This window comes from Armigeres subalbatus, unplaced genomic scaffold (genome assembly GCF_024139115.2).
Source record: "Armigeres subalbatus isolate Guangzhou_Male unplaced genomic scaffold, GZ_Asu_2 Contig93, whole genome shotgun sequence".
Classification (NCBI taxonomy): Eukaryota; Metazoa; Arthropoda; class Insecta; order Diptera; family Culicidae; genus Armigeres; species Armigeres subalbatus.
The window spans coordinates 25,804-43,329 of record NW_026943733.1 but is presented as its reverse complement, the minus strand read 5'-3'; the positions used below and the strand labels follow the sequence as shown (position 1 = coordinate 43,329).

The 17,526-nt window shown below is 35.6% G+C and overlaps 1 protein-coding gene across 1 annotated transcript in view; it reads right to left on the bottom strand.

Annotated features, from left to right (window-relative positions):
• Positions 1 to 1,601: 1,601 nt before the first annotated feature.
• LOC134204824 (phosphorylase b kinase gamma catalytic chain, skeletal muscle/heart isoform-like) overlaps positions 1,602 to 17,526 on the bottom strand; it is a gene marked incomplete at its 5' end in the record, with an annotated part of 40,906 nt that continues 24,981 nt past the window's right edge. The window contains 2 exons of the mRNA XM_062679616.1: positions 1,602 to 2,613; positions 15,881 to 16,039. Of these exons, the coding sequence (XP_062535600.1) occupies positions 2,479 to 2,613; positions 15,881 to 16,039 (294 nt within the window). The remainder of the gene's footprint in view (positions 2,614 to 15,880; positions 16,040 to 17,526) is intronic.

Below are 17,526 nucleotides of genomic sequence, written 5' to 3'. Positions count from 1 at the left end.
GAAAAGATTATTTTAAATAGAATGATGGTTCATTTTAATGACAATTCTTCTGATGAGCAATTTGGTTTTCGCCATGGGCATTCAAACACTCATCAGATATTAAGAGTTACGAATTTAATTCGGTTCAACAAAACTGGACTGGAGTTGCTGTTTGGCATTGAAGCTTTGATTGTAAAATTGATGAATTTTAATTTTCCTCTGTACATTATTAAACTGATCCAAAATTATTTATCATATCGCTCACTGAAAGTGAACTATCAGAATTCTAAATCTGATAGATTACCTCTAAGAGCTAGTGTTCTCCAAGGCAGCATAATGGGGCCCATATTTAATAACATTTTTACTTCTGACTTACCTGATTTACCACCAGGGTGTCAAAAATCTTTGTTTGCAGATGACACGGGCCTCTCAGCTGAAGGGCAAAGGCTTCGTATCATTTGTAGTGGATTGCAAAAAAGTTTGGATATTTTCTCCACTTACTTGCGAAAATGGAAAATTTCCCCGAATGCTTCCAAAACTCAGCTTATAATTTTCCCACATAAGCCGACAGCTTCTTATTTGAAACCTTCTAGCAGACATATTGTCGCTATGAATGGGGATCCAATTAGTTGGTCTAGCGAAGCCAAATATTTAGGACTTCTGCTAGATCAAAAATTAACTTTTAAAAGTCACATTGAAGGCCTTCAAGCCAAATGTCACAAATATATCAAGTGTCTATATCCACTTATAAACAGAAAATCAACACTTTGTCTTAAGAACAAACTTTTGATTTACAAACAATTTTTTAGACCAGCCATGTTGTATGCTGTGCCAATATGGACTAGTTGCTGCAATACCAGAAAGAAAGCACTTTAGAGGATTCAAAATAAAATTTTGAAAATGATTCTGAAGTTGCCTCCGTGGTATAGTACCAATGAACTTCATAGAATTTCTAATATTGAGACATGGCAACAAATGTCCAACAAAATAATTTCCAATTTTAGACAAAAATCGTTGCAATCTTCTATTCCAACGATTAGCTCCTTGTACCCTTAGCATAAATTATGTTATGTTTAGTTTAAGTCGAAAACATTGTAATTGCTCTCAACAAATACCTTTGCTGTCCATTGCACTGGAAAGGCAAGTTTACAGCAATAAAAGAGAATTGTCCGAAATTTGTTTCAACAGAAACTTCCAAGGTTTCAAAAACTTTGGTTTCAAATGAAGAAAATAATTCATGTTCAATACGTCTATTGATAACAATGGCAACCACCCTACTGTCATCGCCTATCTCTCCAATGGGAAAAAATGGTGGCTAACATCTCTGGGGTCTGTCCTAGTATTTCGTGATGAAAGATCATGATTAGATGAAACACTGCCCAAGAATGGAAATCGTTTATGATCGGATTTCGGAAGAAAAAAATGCCCTTAGTTACTTAGTTACGGTTATAATATGACTTAGTATTGTTTCCTTCTTTTTAGAACAAACTTTTTATTTAAAATATCAACGATTATCAAATATTAACAAATAGTGCATTGTGTAAATACAATGAAGTATACATTGATAAAATACCCAGTCATCATATGTATTAGAAAATGTTCTTTCCATTAAGAATATTCAATTGAATTGTATCATTTCTCTTTATTTCAAGCTATAGGCAATTCACGCAAAGGTGAAAATTTGTGGTTCTATCTGGCTAACAATTCAACCACACACATTTTCCAAATATATGTGCTACTTGAAGGTTAACATACATATTCTTTTCACTACACTACCTTACCTGGATGATATATATCTGCGCGATTGATCTTAAAGACAAATCACAATTAGTAACATCCGTATAAAAATAAATTCCATTTTGGAGAAAAGGAAAACTTGATTTTGCTTAATAATATCAAAAAAATCAGGAATTTTCAATATCTAGATAACATTGTTTACATATTTGTCTCATCAGTAGGTAGTTATACTGTTTATAGAATGCAACCAAACGACTACATGAGTTAAGAGAAAACATATGTTAATGAGAGTAATATAGAAAATTGATATCCAATAAGATCTTAAATTTTTCGATCTGGTTTAGCTCACCAAATACGAAAAAAAATCTGCGTTGAAATATAATAAATATTAATGTATAAATTGGAAATCAAAATCATACACGCAATTGAAAAAACTTAATCTATTGACTAAAGAACTAAATATTTCTGCCCTATTAAGACTGAGTGATCACTTTATAGAATTCTTAAATCTGCTCTTCTTAGCGACTCCATTTAGTTCCACACAATAATGGCAGACCGCACATTGTGTAGCGTCCCATTCACGCAAATCTTTCACACAGGCTCTCGCAACAGCTTCCGCTCGGCTTTAAGGAACAGGCTGGATGGGTACCCTTCTATACGCCCACCTGCAGGAGGCATGAAGAAGTATGCTCTATGAACTGCGCGGTCGGGAACCCTTCGGTCCATCGTGCTAACGCCGCGTCTCGCCGGCCGGTCTAAAGCCTATCGGTTAAGGCTGTTGATATAAAGATTATAAACCTCGCATCGAGGGGTGTTCTCGAAGAGGGCGGCCCGATTTTGGCCCTCGCCCTTCTTGACCCAGTGGCCGTACACTCGAAATGCGCAGCCGTCGATAACCTGTTCGGGAGATGAAAAGGATAATTAGTAACACAATGCAGATAACAAGTTCGGTAATCAAACAATAAATTTAAACAAACAACACTTGAAATATTAACTGATTTGTGATTGGAAATAATAGTTGCACAAGAATTGAAACTAACCGTTTCTAGTGGTTTTGCCTTGGCGATATTCAAATTCGCAACGCTTTCCTTTGCGGATGCATCCATGCGATAATCCATAATGGGCAAAGTGTGATTTTTTTACAGTATGTAGTTACTCAATCGAAGTCTCAATCTCAACTGATGAAGTATTCAACCAAAGCTGTGCTTCTTTATAGTTGGTTGTCGGGTACCGACATATGAAAGCAATCCTCGTGTTGTGTCCGATCTGGAAAAATTTCCAAAGCGTGCGTCCAGGCAGGTACATGGTAGTGTACGTGGCGCCGGTCACGGAGCAAAACAAAAATGTGCACAAAGGTCCTACATAGTGTTTGCGAAGCACATGGTAGGTAAAATATTCCATTGCAATTGGCGGGATGCCATTTCCAATAAGAATAACAGTGCGAAAAAACTTTCCAATTTTACTTTACATTGCACTTATTTCATTCTTATGAGAAAAACAAATGAAAAGTAACTGAAAGAAAGTAACGAAAATTGTTATTACGCTTCAAAGATGCAAAAATCAATGTTTGTGCCAGCACTACCGGACAACCAATGGTTGTCGGAGAGCAAAACCCATCTTCCTTCTTGTCGAAATTTTTACTCTGTGAAATCATTCCGAATAACTCCCAAAGCTCCAAAGCCCTATAAGATCAATAATTATGAAATAACACTCACTTAAATTATCGGTCCACGTAGCTCAGCTGTGCTGGCAGAATAAACGATTTTTCGCATATGGTTTGAACGCTCACCCTTCGAAGCGTTATAACTTCTTTCGTGGACCAGGGTTGTTAATCGTTAATTTATCGTTATCGCCGATAAAGTTGATTGTGATCAACGTTATCGGTTGTTACGATAACGATGAATCAACTGAATTATTATCGTAGTTCGATAATTTAACGTAAATTAACTCGATAATTTTGCGATAATGATTAATACTAGATTACGCGAATAAAGTTGGTGTAAAATTTTGACAGAAGTCGAGAATGGAACAAATTGTTTGCAGCTGGTTGATCAGAGTTAATTTTGATTGAAGCTCTAAAATTATTGCTTAATGCATGCTGCTCTACGAAACGATGAGAAGTGAGGTGCTCGTTGGTGGTTAGCGTTTTTTTTTCACTATGCAGCATAGATGTCATCGGCAATATATTGGGATCCAAGTACTAGAAATTTATTTGATGCAGCGATCTGTAGTGCTGCATTCCAGGCAGCACCAGTACCGAGTGAACATTCTCTCAACAGATTGGTGGACTAAACTCGTCTCCTATGATTTGGTTAGACTAAGAAGTTTAGTCTAAACTGTGAGTCATAAAATATTCATATCCAGCTTTCCACGCTCGCCATAATGGCGGCTGCTATAAATATTTCTGACAGTAACTGCTTCCGACGCCGAAGTGTATCCGACGCTGTCGTATCTAAGCAACCATTTACACTTTGTTTATTTATTATTCTCAGAGAAAAACACAATCAAGTTTAAACTATTTCTCCATTTTCAGAATATTTATTTGTATTCATTTTGCAGGTTGAAGCGCTTACAAATTATTGAACGAATGCAGCAATACTTAGGTTTACCAGGAAAGTAATTTGATTGCGAGAAAAGTTGTCCAAAAGGACCAAAAAGGACGTTCGACTGCAGACAACTGAATTCCTTATACGAATTGTCTAGTTTGTAATTGAAAACGGATACAAGTCGGGCTCATCGAGGATGGAATAGATGAATTGCTAAAATTACTTCAGACCGACGTCAATTTGAACTCGGTTCCCAATTATATTTCTTCCTAGTGCACCGAAACGGGATCATCGCCACTGACTGCACTGTTGAGGCCAGCATCATGTGATTTCCGTGGCATTTCACTTGAGCTAAACAAAAGTTTTCAAACGTTCTCATGAAGTTTTAAAGTTTTTACAAGCTTTTCGATGAATAGTTCGATTTGAAATTACAACAAATCGATTGAAGTTTTAACTCTAAAATTTCGCAAATTCTCCCAAAAGTTCGAATTGAGTTAAAAGGGCGTTGAAGATTCCTAATATAATATATTTCCAGAAAGGTCATGATAATTTCAGAAATGTTTTCAAGAATTTGTAGAAGTCCCCCGAGTAGCACACTTGTTACATATCAGTCTCTGTGACTCATATGCGACCAAATCCAGTCACATTGGAGTTACTGCAACCAAATCGATGTGAACTGTGCTACTAGAGCCGTCAGTAGTCTTTGAGATGTATTGCACTTCAGATTCAGATTAAAGTACGTCTCTGATAAAAGAATGTGATTTATGCTGAAATCTGGTTAACTTCTAGGAGTCAGGAATTCACAATTTGGAAGTAAGAAGAGATGTAAGAAGCGATGTGAGGTGGGTTAAGAGCGATTTTTTTTTAAAGACAATAAATCTGATATTTGGAAATTGTCAAATAATCTCACTTGATTTAAAAAAGGAGAACAGCATAGTCAGCTGCGATGACCCCGTTTCGGATGTACACTCGGAACAAGGAAGCAACCGAGATTCTTTTAAATCGCCGTCAGTTTGAAGCAATTGAAGCATTTATCCTAGTCCTCCTGAATGACCATATTTTTTTGTATAGTTTTTAGTCGTCTGCAATCTGAACCAGTTCGCCAAGTATTGTCTACTTTTCTCGCCCAATCAATCATTTATAAGCGCCCGAACCTACGAAATAAATAATTAATAAAAAATATTCCGTAAATGGAGACATTGTTTTAACCCGACTGTAGAGATAATGTTTTTTCACCGAAATTAATAAATAAACAAAGTGTAAATTGTTGCTTGGATACGACAGCGTCGGATACGCTTCGGCGTCGGAAGCAGTTACTGTCAGAAATATTTATAGCAGCCGCCATTATGGCGAGCGTGGAAAGCTGGATAACTGGGTGCTCCGGATCTTCAAAACAGAAGTTAATAATGCTAGGTTAAACATAAGTATAGGTAGACATTAAAAATGCTCTCAGATTCTCTACTATGTAGAACTGCGACTCTGTAAGAACTTTAATGATTGAACGAAATAATGTGTTGGTCAATTCGGTGACCTCCTTGAATCCCAATTTAGTTCCAGGATTTAAAGGCGTTCTCGAATATTGTAAGGCGATACAATATTTTTAAAATAGATATTGCAAATCCAACTTGTGAATATTTGCACTTCAAACTGTAGTACATGTTACAGTTAACTCGATAATTATCGATAAATCAACGAAAACTCGATAACGATAACGTTAATTCAACGCTCATTTTATCGTCAACGAAGCATTATCGAAAAAGTGTTATCGTTATCGAAGTTGGCGTTAAATTAACGATGATAATTTATCGATTAACAACCCTGTCGTGGACGTTCCAGCAACGTAACCTTCTTTGGCAAAGTTTTTCGGCATCCTTTGGGTTATACTTTAACGCAATGTGCCACTTGGTTTACGATGAACTGAGACCTCTAGAAGTAAAAATGCAAAAATATACATTCTCCCATACTAATTTCCATACAAACTTCAAACGATATGCGGAAAGCGAGGAAGCAACCAATCGGCCTCAAATTCTGCACAGTTGTTTAGGGCCAAGAATGGCTTCGAAAAACAATTGATTTGAAAAAAATGATCATGCCGTCCCACTCTAGTGGGTACACAATATTGCGATACACATACAAATTGTTTAATGGTTTGTCTAGAGGGTGAGTGTGTTCAGTTCAATTAAGTTTCACCGGGGCAAGTTGAAATGCGGGGTAAGTTGAAACGGAAGCTGTAATTTGGATCGGAAATGACCCAATGCCCTGTTTATTTTTTACAACAAACTACTCCCCTGAACGCACCTTCTGACTGCCATTCCCGGAAGATTGCAGCTACAAAAACGCAATCCCTGCCTATGTTTATTTTTCGCCATTTGCAAAATTTTAACCAACTTTTTGACGTGCCAATAAAACAGGTCTCAAAATAATGTTTGGAAGAGTGTGTTCATCAAATTTTCACAGTAGGTTATCATTCAATGTTGAACAAGCATAATGATTATGAAAAATCGATAGGAGATCCGTTTTAATTTTTGTATTACGGAGAAAAAGAAAAATTTGGATAGCTTCGCGGAAATAACGCGCAGAGGTATATCCCCGCATAGAACAAATCATGCATAGTGTGCGTTGCATTGAGCCTAAACATTCAACCAAATGAACTGTCATACTGCCCAGCAATTTAAATGGAAGACATGGAAGGGTTTAATAATTGATTTCAAAAGAATGCTTTCGTATAGTTTTAGGTAAGTATTTATGTTGCTCGTAATGATAGGTTTTGAAGACGACTTATTGAACCTGTGCAAACCTGCGGTCTCGCAGCAGGGCCGTCATGTCATATTTCTGGAGAGTCTCACTAGACACCCAAGACTTGGGCTAGTGTGAATTAAGCGGCACACGTTCACTTTGGTGAGGCCTACATGCAGCTCTGTTAGTGAAACTGAGCTTATTGTGAAACCTCATTACATCTTAGCCAGGAAAGATACCTTGCACATAGTTTCAACTTCTATTTTCCATTCCTTGAAATTCAGTGGCCATTTGATTATTTGAGGGAAGAGCTCGAATTGGAATTGGAAAAACTATAAAACATTGAGCTTTCCCAGAAAATTCCCAAACAAAAACTGATGAGTTTTCCAATTAATCAATTTATTAATTTGTTGCTTATTTGCCACCTTCATTATCCGAAGTTCTGGGCTGAATTCCTCAAAATTTTCCCACTAATCCAGTTGTTCTTCAGACGACATATTTGAATCGAAATGTCATAATTATAAATATAAACACATTTAGCATTAGCTTCCTTCGATCTTTAGCCAGGAAAATATTCATTAGAGGCGCTTTGAATTTTCTATTATTCCAAATTTTTCTTGCAATGCGTAATATTTCGGTCGTTTGAAATCGCTCCGCAATTCAAACCCATTGGGGCAAATAGAAATGTGTGGTGCGGACAAGTTGAAACAACGATTCAAAACGTCTCCCTCGCAATTAATTTTTTTTCTGATATTCAACATAGTCCGTAAATACATTCGGAAAACATAAATTTACAAAAATGTCCAAATTTCTGAAAATAAATTTAATAAATATCCGCCCATCCCGTCATGAAAGCAACCCTCCTACAATCTAGACTAAAAAAGAAAATGAAAAGGGGCCATGTTTAAACCGCATGGTCAAGTTTCGAGATTCTTAATCTACTTTTTCTCGTAGTCAGCACTGACTCAAAAAAAAATAGAACAAAGAGCATGTAAACATTTTGTTTACTCCACCTTTCACTTATTCAGCCCCCTCATTCTCCAATAAAAGAGTTTATGAGAGATACGCTGGTTGATTAAGGTCACTCCTGACGGAATCCAAGTTTCAAAATGCTCGCGTTTTCGGGGGCACACCACTCGATACGGAAGCAACGCACAACTGTCATTTATATTTTTTCACGCATGCTGCGACGCAGCAAAGCTACATCAACAAAATCGACAGTTGTGCACCGCCTCCGTATCGAGTGGTGTGCCCCCGAAAACGCGAGCACTTTGAAACTTGGATTCCGTCAGGAGTGACCTTAATGTGAATTTATTAAAAAGCCACAACCAAATTTATCTAGCGCACAATTCAAGTGAACCAAAAAATGAACCATCCTGAAAAGTAATCCGAGTGGTCACCAGTCGGAGGTAATCAATCTGATAAATTTCTAGCGTAGTACGTTCTCTAGAATTTGGTCCCTGAAAATTACTCTTGTGACTTTGTTGTATACTCCCCTTTTTCGCAGAAGAGTCCCAAGTCAGTTTTATCCGACTTGAGTAATTTGCCATTGAATTTTGGCATGATTTGTTTTGCATGATAAAATACAAAAAATCTAAGAAATAAAAAAAAAATGCAATCTTTCCATAAATTTTACATAATATTCTTTATTTGAATATATTGATATGAGACAATTGAATGGACCATACTTAAATTTATTTTTCGATCAATATCTGGAATGTGACTTTTATGCGAGTAAATACCTATCAAGATAAGGCAACACAATTTGGGATTTGGTTTTCAAATTTTTAGAACAAAGCCTACTATGTCATCAATTTTTCTTAAACAGGAGACAATTTTAAGCTAATTTCTAGAAAGAAAATCAAAATCGTCAAAAAATTACATGGGACTCTTATGCGAATTCAGTCACCTTTACAACCTCGTGAGTCTTGAGTCTCATTGAGTACATATATTGTGATTGCCCCCGATACGCGGGGCAAGTTGAAACGATGCACATAATAAAGTAATTACAGTATACAAAATATTTATGAAAAAAGTTTGGTGAAGTTGCTTATTTTGTATGTATAATCTTTGGCCCGAACTAGCAAACACCGCAAACGTATTCAAAATTTATCAAAGAGCGATTTTCTTATAGCACTTCAAAGTTCAACTTTGAAAAAACCGTTTCAACTTGCCCCGGTGTACCTTACGGATAACATTACTAATTAAATTAATAACAGAACACACTAATTAAATTCAAATTTGACAGTATTATTAGGTACTATGTAGAAAGAGTTCACTAAAAATACCAATCTAATTTTTGGGAAATTTTAGTAAGACGTTGTGCGATAAACAGTTGAAGGTGGGTATAACGGAATTGTTGCAAACAAGTAACAGAAGGATGGTCGATATTTCGAATCGCTAACAAATTAATTCGACTCATTCCACTGATTCTTTATACATTCCTGAACAAAAACTTGATTTTCGTATTTTTTACCAGAATACGTATTTTTGGGTGAGGGAAATGGCGAAGTATGTCATGGTAAAGGACGGACGCGAAAAAAATCTATGTCCGAAAAGAAGATGTCTATAACAAAAAAAACTTGAAAAGTGAAACTTGTATTTTTGAGAAAAAAAAAAGTTTAGTGTTCTTGATCATCTATTGACTAGGGTTGTGGTACCAGTAGTAACGGTACCGAAAATACCAGCGATTTCCAGTACCGAAAATACCGGTTCTGAACAACAATCAGAATCGGTGTTAACGGTGCTGATAAAAATAATAAAAAATTTCAATTTTATTTTGCATAAAATTGTAATATGGAGAAAGTGGAAAGTAAATGAAGTTAACCAACACTTCGAAAAGACGAAATTGCTGTTGTAAACCACAGCTTCTTACGTCTCTGGTGGGCTTATTTGTGCCCACCCACGCAATCCACCGCCATTGAATGAAAGAAGAGGATATGCTCCAGCAACGTGAGAAGTTATTGTTTACAAAATCAGTTTTAAAATTATGGTTCCGAATTATAAAAAAATCAATTAGGGTTAAGGCAGGTATTTTCGTCTTTTCGTCATAGTCTCGAAAACCAATAAAATAGACACTTTTTTGACAAACTCATTCGTATCAAATCTTAAGCTCAGGAGATACGTTCTGCTATAGTGGAGCTAAAGCAAATGGATGTTGCTTTCGATGGTTTTAGCCCCTATGACGATGGACGGAAATAACTGCCGTGTCCCTATCAAATCAAAGAGCTACTGGTAATAATGCACAATTCTGAATTTAGAGTCGTGCTTCAAGAGCAAGCAAATTTAAAAACAACATTATCGAAAACAGTAGTTTATTATCTCCTAACAAATTACATGAAAATCAGTAATAAATTAGTAAACACTTGTGATGGATCTAATAATAAACAACCCAGAGGGAAGAAAACTCTTTAGAATCGTACTTCCGAGTTGAGTAATATACGGGACACTGGAAACGGTTGAGATCTGTAAGGATTGCAACGTAGTGGAATTTAATGGAATAGTATTAGAACTCGTCTTATGACAGGCATTCCGAAGGTTTCAAAAAATTCCCGTTATAATTGTTGCAGAAATTTCCTAAAAAAAAACATCGAAGGAACTCTTAAATTAATTTCCGCAGAAATTCCTAAAGCAATTTCCAGAAATCATAAAAAAAAATCCGAAAGAAAATGTCTAAGGGAATTTCGGAAGGTTTTTCTGAAACATCTCCGTAGTTATTTTCCCGAAAAAAATTCCGTGGGAATTCCGACAAAATTTTCCAAAGGAATTTCCAATGAAATTTCTAAGAGAATTTTCGAACAAATTCTTTAAAGAATTCGTTGAGGAATTTCCGAAAAAAATTCTAAAAAATTTTGGAAGGTATTTCCGAAGAAATTCTTAAGACGCAAGAATTCCTTATGGATATATTAAGGTTTTCCTTTAGGAATTTTTGAAGGAATAACTTGATGTATTTCGCAAAGAATTTCTAGATCTATCTCCGAACTAATTTCCTGAGAATTTGCCGAAAAAATCCCTGGAAGAAATTTCGAAGGAATTCTTGGAGGAATGCACAGAGAAAGAGAATTTCGGAAATTGCTTCAGGACTTCTTTCCGAAATTTCTTTAGGAATTCGTTCGGAAGCTCTTGAAAGAAATTCCGGCGGTATTACGGGAGTCGAGGATTTGGATTTTCTGAAAGTATTTAGCAACACTTTCAGAATTTCTTATCTATTATCAGGTTATCTATTCCTAAAAGAAATCCCGGAGGAGTTTCTAAAAGAAAACTTAGACAATTTTTTGGAGGAATCGCCGACACTTACTTGAAGAATATGTGTAGGTATTTCTAGATTCATTTGCGGAGGATATTTTTAAGAAATTCTTTAAGGAGAGAGAAGAAATTTACGATGGAACTCCTGAAAGAATTTCTGGATGACTAATCGAATTAATTCCTGAGGATATTTTCACGAAAAAAAAGTCTGGAGAATTTTCTGAACGAACATTATTTTATGAAATCTCACTTGGATGAATGCTGGAGAAATTTCCGAAGTAACTCCTGAACTAAATTCGCAAGGGATTGATAATATCCGTAGCAATCCCGATATTTTTAGTTTTTTTTTGCGGGTCTTAATTACAGAATCAAATCAGGGTTCGTTTTACTACTGAATGTCCGGATTTTTGAAGAAATTCTCGGAGAAATTTCTGGCAGAATTTCTGAAGGAATGCCTTCAGATGTTCCTGAACGAATTCTTGCAGCAGTTTCTGAAGTAATTTCCGAAAGAATTCCTGTAGAAATCTAGAAATTTATATGAACATTTCAGTGCGTATTTTATTGGAATTTTTTGCATTGATTCGTTTATCAATTCATTTAAGAATTCTTGTTCAAAATCTATTCAGGTTGTTCTTTGGAAATTCCTTCAGGAATTACTTCTTCGGAAACTCCTCCAGGAATAATCTATAAAATTCCCTCTCTAGTTCATTTGAAGATATGATTCTTTAGAAAAACCTCCAGAAAGGAATTTGCAAATTTCTCCTGAAATTTGTTTATTAAAACAATGTAAAATTCCTTTCCGGAAATTTTGATGAAAGAATTCTTCAAAAAAAAAAAGAATTTCTAAAAAAATTTGTGAAGAAATTCATGAAAGAATACTCAAAGGAAATTCCGAAGGAATTTCAAAAGGAATATCCGAAGGTCTAAAGAAATTTCTGTAAGAATTCCTAGAAGAAAGAAGGAGGAAGTTCTGAAGAAATTCCTGAGAAAAGTTTCGAATAAATTTTCTTCCTAGAGTTTCCAGAGGAATTTCTCGAGAGTACTAGCAGAATTCTTGGAATATATTCTGAAGAAATATCCTTCACAAAGAAGATTCGGAATGTTTTCTCTTAATAGAATTTATGAAAGTATTCCTTAAACAATGTCCGTAGGTGTTGTAGGTACCGTCGTGGAGGGGGAATGTGTCACTGTTTCAACTACTTAGAATGTTTGTGGAATAGATTGAATGTATCTTAGGGCTAGAAGACTGAAATATAAGAGACCTTTTTGAATGATTTTGCTTTACGATCTCCATATTGCCGGTGAGAGCGATGACCCATTCTCTGGAGAACTGGAGAAATTCTTTAAAGAATTCATAAAGGAATTTCCGAATGAATTTTTGATTTATTATTATAATCCCTTTTTCGAATTTTCGAAGGAATATTATGAAGAATTTCTAAAGGAATTTCAGGATTTATCTCCTTTGGAAATTCCTTCAGGAATTATTTTGGAAAATTCTTCGGATATACATATGGAAAAGCCTTAGGAAATTCCTTCAGGTTTACCTACGGAAATTATTTTGCTTCTCGGTAAGTCCAAATTATTTTCGGAAATATCTAAAGAATTTCTTGAGAAATTCCTCCATAAATTCCTTTGGACATTTTTCTAATGATTCATTCAAGAATTCCTTTATAGATTCTTTTTTGGGATTTCTTCCAAAATTATTTTAGAAATTCCTTCGGAATTTTTTAAGGATCTTTAGGATTTAGATCTTAGGAAAATCTTTTAAGAATACCTACGGAAATTGTTTTAGGAAACCCTTCCAAAATTTCAAAATTCTATAAAACAAATTCTTCCAGTAATTCCGTAAGAAATCATTCCTTAAAATTTAGAATAAAAAAAACCTTGGAATCCTCCTTTATTTATTTATTTAAAACATTTGCTCTTGAGTATGGCGACGATTGGTGCACCCGCCCTAGAAGTTCCTCAAGTCCTTCGGGTATTCCTTTAGCATTTTTCTTCGAAAATCTCTTCAAAAATTACTTCAAGAATTCCTTGGAAAATTTCATCTGGAAATTCCTTTGACATTTCCGTTCGAAACCCTTCCGAAAATTCTTTTAGGATTTTCTATTTCATTCTTTTATAAATTTCAGAAAAAAAACATTCAACTAAATTTTCGGAATAATTCGTGCTAGATAGTTTTTTTTGGTTTTACTAAAAGCAAAAAGAAGATCCAATGGAATTGCCGGATGAATTCACAAAGCCCTTTTCAGAGGATTTTCCGAAAGAAGTTTAACACGAGGATCGAATTCGAGTCTACTGAGTAAGAGCCCAGCGCGCTGCTTCTCGGCCATCATTGCTACTTGGGAATGGAACAATCGAAGTGTAATTGGTCATGCGTTTTTTCGGCTATGAGCATTATAGAGTGCTAAGAAAAAAGTTCCCAAAATCATGAACCATAATTATCATAACTGACAAATTTTATGATTTTATGTTCATGATTATGAAAGGGTAACGTCGCTACTACTGAAACCGTTACCTTTAGTTTTATTCATTAAGACTAAGTTGTCAGATAAATTAAAAATAAATTATTAAATAAAAAAATAGATTACCATTGCCGATTGAATTTTGAGATTTAAATATTAATCGACTCGGAAACTCTCCACCAATTTGCCAATTTCATTGAAACTTTTGATTATTTACGTAAAACTGTTGAAAACTTTAAACACAGTAAAAAATTTCATACATTCCCAACACGAATATTGATGTAAGTTACGGACCCTTTGGCTCACAGCTTTATTTTCTCTGTGAATAAAAAGACCCTTTTTTCGCTCACGCGTCATTTTCGATCGGGATTCGATGGACAGCGGACGATAACGTCCGGTCCGGTAGCGGTCCCACCGACAACGGCGGTCGCAGCGATAGAATTGTTTGAGGTCATCAAAGGTGTAGCGGTGGTATGGCCGGCAGCGGCACTCAAGTGAAATTTTTCGCATCGGAGGCGTCTGCAGAACCGAGTGGTCTGGAAGCAGCTCCTAAATCAGATTAAATTCGGAATAAAGTTAAGCTGGGAGTTTATTGTTAATTGTCGACTGGAATTAAAGTTGCTTATGGATGTGGCTTTCTCAGTCTGAGGATAATCAAAACGGCTAGATTTTGAAATTACCCGACGTTTCGGCCGAATGTATTTGGCCTTTTTCAAGGGAAATTACTGCTGGGAGTTCAAAGGGGAAGGGGAAGGGAAAAGTGACTAGCGAATACATGGCGTCCAGTGACAGTTTCATGTAACATGTGACAGTTTCTAGAGCATTGTTAACCTAAAAAATTCGAACATGCAAAGTTATTCATTGTATACCGGTTTTTATAGGGTTAAATGACCCATTATCTAAAATTGTGTCATATTTTGTTTGTTTCAATAGATAGACCCGTAGTGTATTTGACAAAGTTTTTCTGTACATTATTTCTAACAGCTTTCCCAAAGACGCCATTTCGTTTCAAAAATATTTTGAAAAAAATAAAATTTCTATCTCTCTTTTAGGTGAATTCTCGCTTAACTTTTCAAAAGGACCTAAGTAACATTTTTTCATGAATTAATTTGAAAACAGTAATCAATAGCTTTCATGTTGTTCTGTTGATTGCGCTATTTAAATAAATTCATGAAAAAATGTAACTTAGATCCTTTCGAAAAGTTAAGCGAGAATTGATAAAAAATAACAAATTACTCAAATGATACCCCTTGATGTATGCAACATACTTGCTGAACATACTATGATATTTAAAACACGATTTCATACCGAAAAAGCTGACGATTACGTTTTTCGGGATTTTAACCACTGTGCATTGGCGGTCATTGGTGTTGGTTTCTGCAGAGAATTTATTCGCAAAGGTGGCGTCTTCAGCTATTGAACCGTTAATAATCGTGTGGCTGTCCTCTGCGTCAGCAGCACTCAAATGAAATATTAACGCAACATTCTTATTTTAGTTTTCAAGGTTTTAAACATTCTTATTTTGGTATTGGTTTTCAAGTGGAAACTTTGAATTCCACTTTGTTTTAGTTATGCCAGTTTTGTTCGAGACCAGTGACATAAGAAATCAAATGAATTATCTTATTACAAACATGCATAATGGCACTACATTCCTTAAAGCACTAAACTGTTTTACGTATTTTTTGTCGGCCGATTGAGTCTTATGCATAACCCTTTTGATTTTTTTTCGGAAACCAGAATAGAGGTAATAAACTATAGAGGAAGCTTGTCGCTGTCGTCACTGGCGAAACATCTTTTGCTGGCGAGGATAGGGCACTAAATGTCAACAAAGGAAAAATCAGTACGTTTTGACAGATAGGTACCCAACATGTTTGGGAACGATAACAAAGGGAACCGCAGCGACAATCGTCCTCTATAGTTTATTACCTCTATTGAAACCAGCCCTAATAACATAGATTTAAGAACTAATCTATTATGTGCTTACAAAACCATAAAACCATATGGTCAGTCTGTTTCTGTAAGCACGACAGATTCATCAAATGTGCTACAACAATGCTTTTAAAACCAAACAAATCAGTCAGTATTTCAGTGTTGCATCATAAAACTCAAATTAATACTGGCCCATGTCGTTGATACAAATTTAACAAATATTTTTTTAAGAGTTTTACTCACCTTTCGCAGCACCTTGATGCGGTAGGGGTCTCTGAGTGCGTCCTCGGCCCGCAACGGTTCCGGCGTGTACCGTAGCCTCTTTATTCTAACCATTGCTCTAATACATAGGATAGCAAATTGGAACTTTTTCCTAGCGTTAAACTGACTTTGTTTACGTAACTAAAGGGATCGGAAAACAAAAGGGAGAGAGCGGTGGCGACACGATGACGTAATGTATTTGATAGGAAAAGAAAATGTCGAAAATGCGAAAGTAAAACGAAAAAAAAAAGATAAAAAATAACAATCGAAAACGAAATGAAAGAGAAAAGGGGAGAGAGAAAAAAGCAATCCGTTAATATTGATTACAGCAGTGGGACGCGGTCGAGTCCGCCCAGGCGGACTCCAAACTAGAATTACATTGCTACAACGAGCTAGAATATTCGAGAAACAAGAGCACAAATGATGACGGCAAGCACTAATACTACTACGGGGACTACTATTGGCAGAGTCGGAATTGTTTGTTGACTGTTTGTTTGCTTCCGCCGCGTGACGCTGGTGGAGGATGTGATTTTTTTTGATATTGTTTTGGTTTTTGGTTGTGGTGGTTCACACACGCGCACGGAAAAGAGAGAGAAAAAAGAGAGAAAGGAAAACAATAGAAAAGCAGGCTTTTTCTTGTGATTCATTTTTTTTTTGTATCAGATTTTTTGAATTTTGTAGAAATTTGTATTGATAATGTATTCCTGCACGCATAAAGCAAAGCATGATCAAACAAATGGATTCAAATCAAACGTTATTTCTAATAGGACAGTCAAAGCTGTTTTGTTAGTGCCAATGAGATTCTAATTCGATGAAAGTGCGGCGAACACACACGTGCTGTTTAGTTATCATACAATGCTCTTGTAATTGCCTGCCGTTTTATGAATGTATTGTTAGAGGGAGAAAGGATTCCCTTTTAGTATTGAACTGGTGCTAAGGCACACAATAAAAGGCAGATGGAAAGTTTCGGCCGGATTTAAATATAATGGTGAAGTGTGGAATTTTTCCAGTGCTCTAGTCATGCAAAGGAATGAGGATTCTCTGCAGAATGGAAGCAAACAAAGCGATGCGGACATAGTCACGTTTGCAGAATAAAGCGTATTTACCGACAAAATCTCGGAAAAGCATGCGATGCTTCCAATCAGTGTCTAACGTGTGTGGTGCGTACATGAAAATACCGAAACAAAAGAAACAAAGCAACGAAGCTGATTTAAATTGAATTTTTTGGGACAATCTAATTTTATTTACGATGAAAATATCATGTTTTTAGTCACAATGAGAACTGAAAAAAGCCTTATACAAAAAACAGCTTATGTACCATTCGGCACAGTTGTCACTTATTTATGGACAAATAATTTAGAACTCAAAAATAGTCATTAGATTCTGCAGCATCTGTACTTGACATTAACCTGAACAATGTATGGTTTTGCATCGTTTATTTTTAATCAAGATCACGTCACGAACAAAATTTGTTATTTAATTAAATTAAAAAAAATATTTAATAATCGTTATAAAAATATTGGGAAGATCTTACGATATCCATTTGCAAATGATTTAAAGCATGAGGATTGATTATGTACAATGTTTATCGCTTCCAAAATTCTGGATAGATCCTTTCGGTTGAGGAT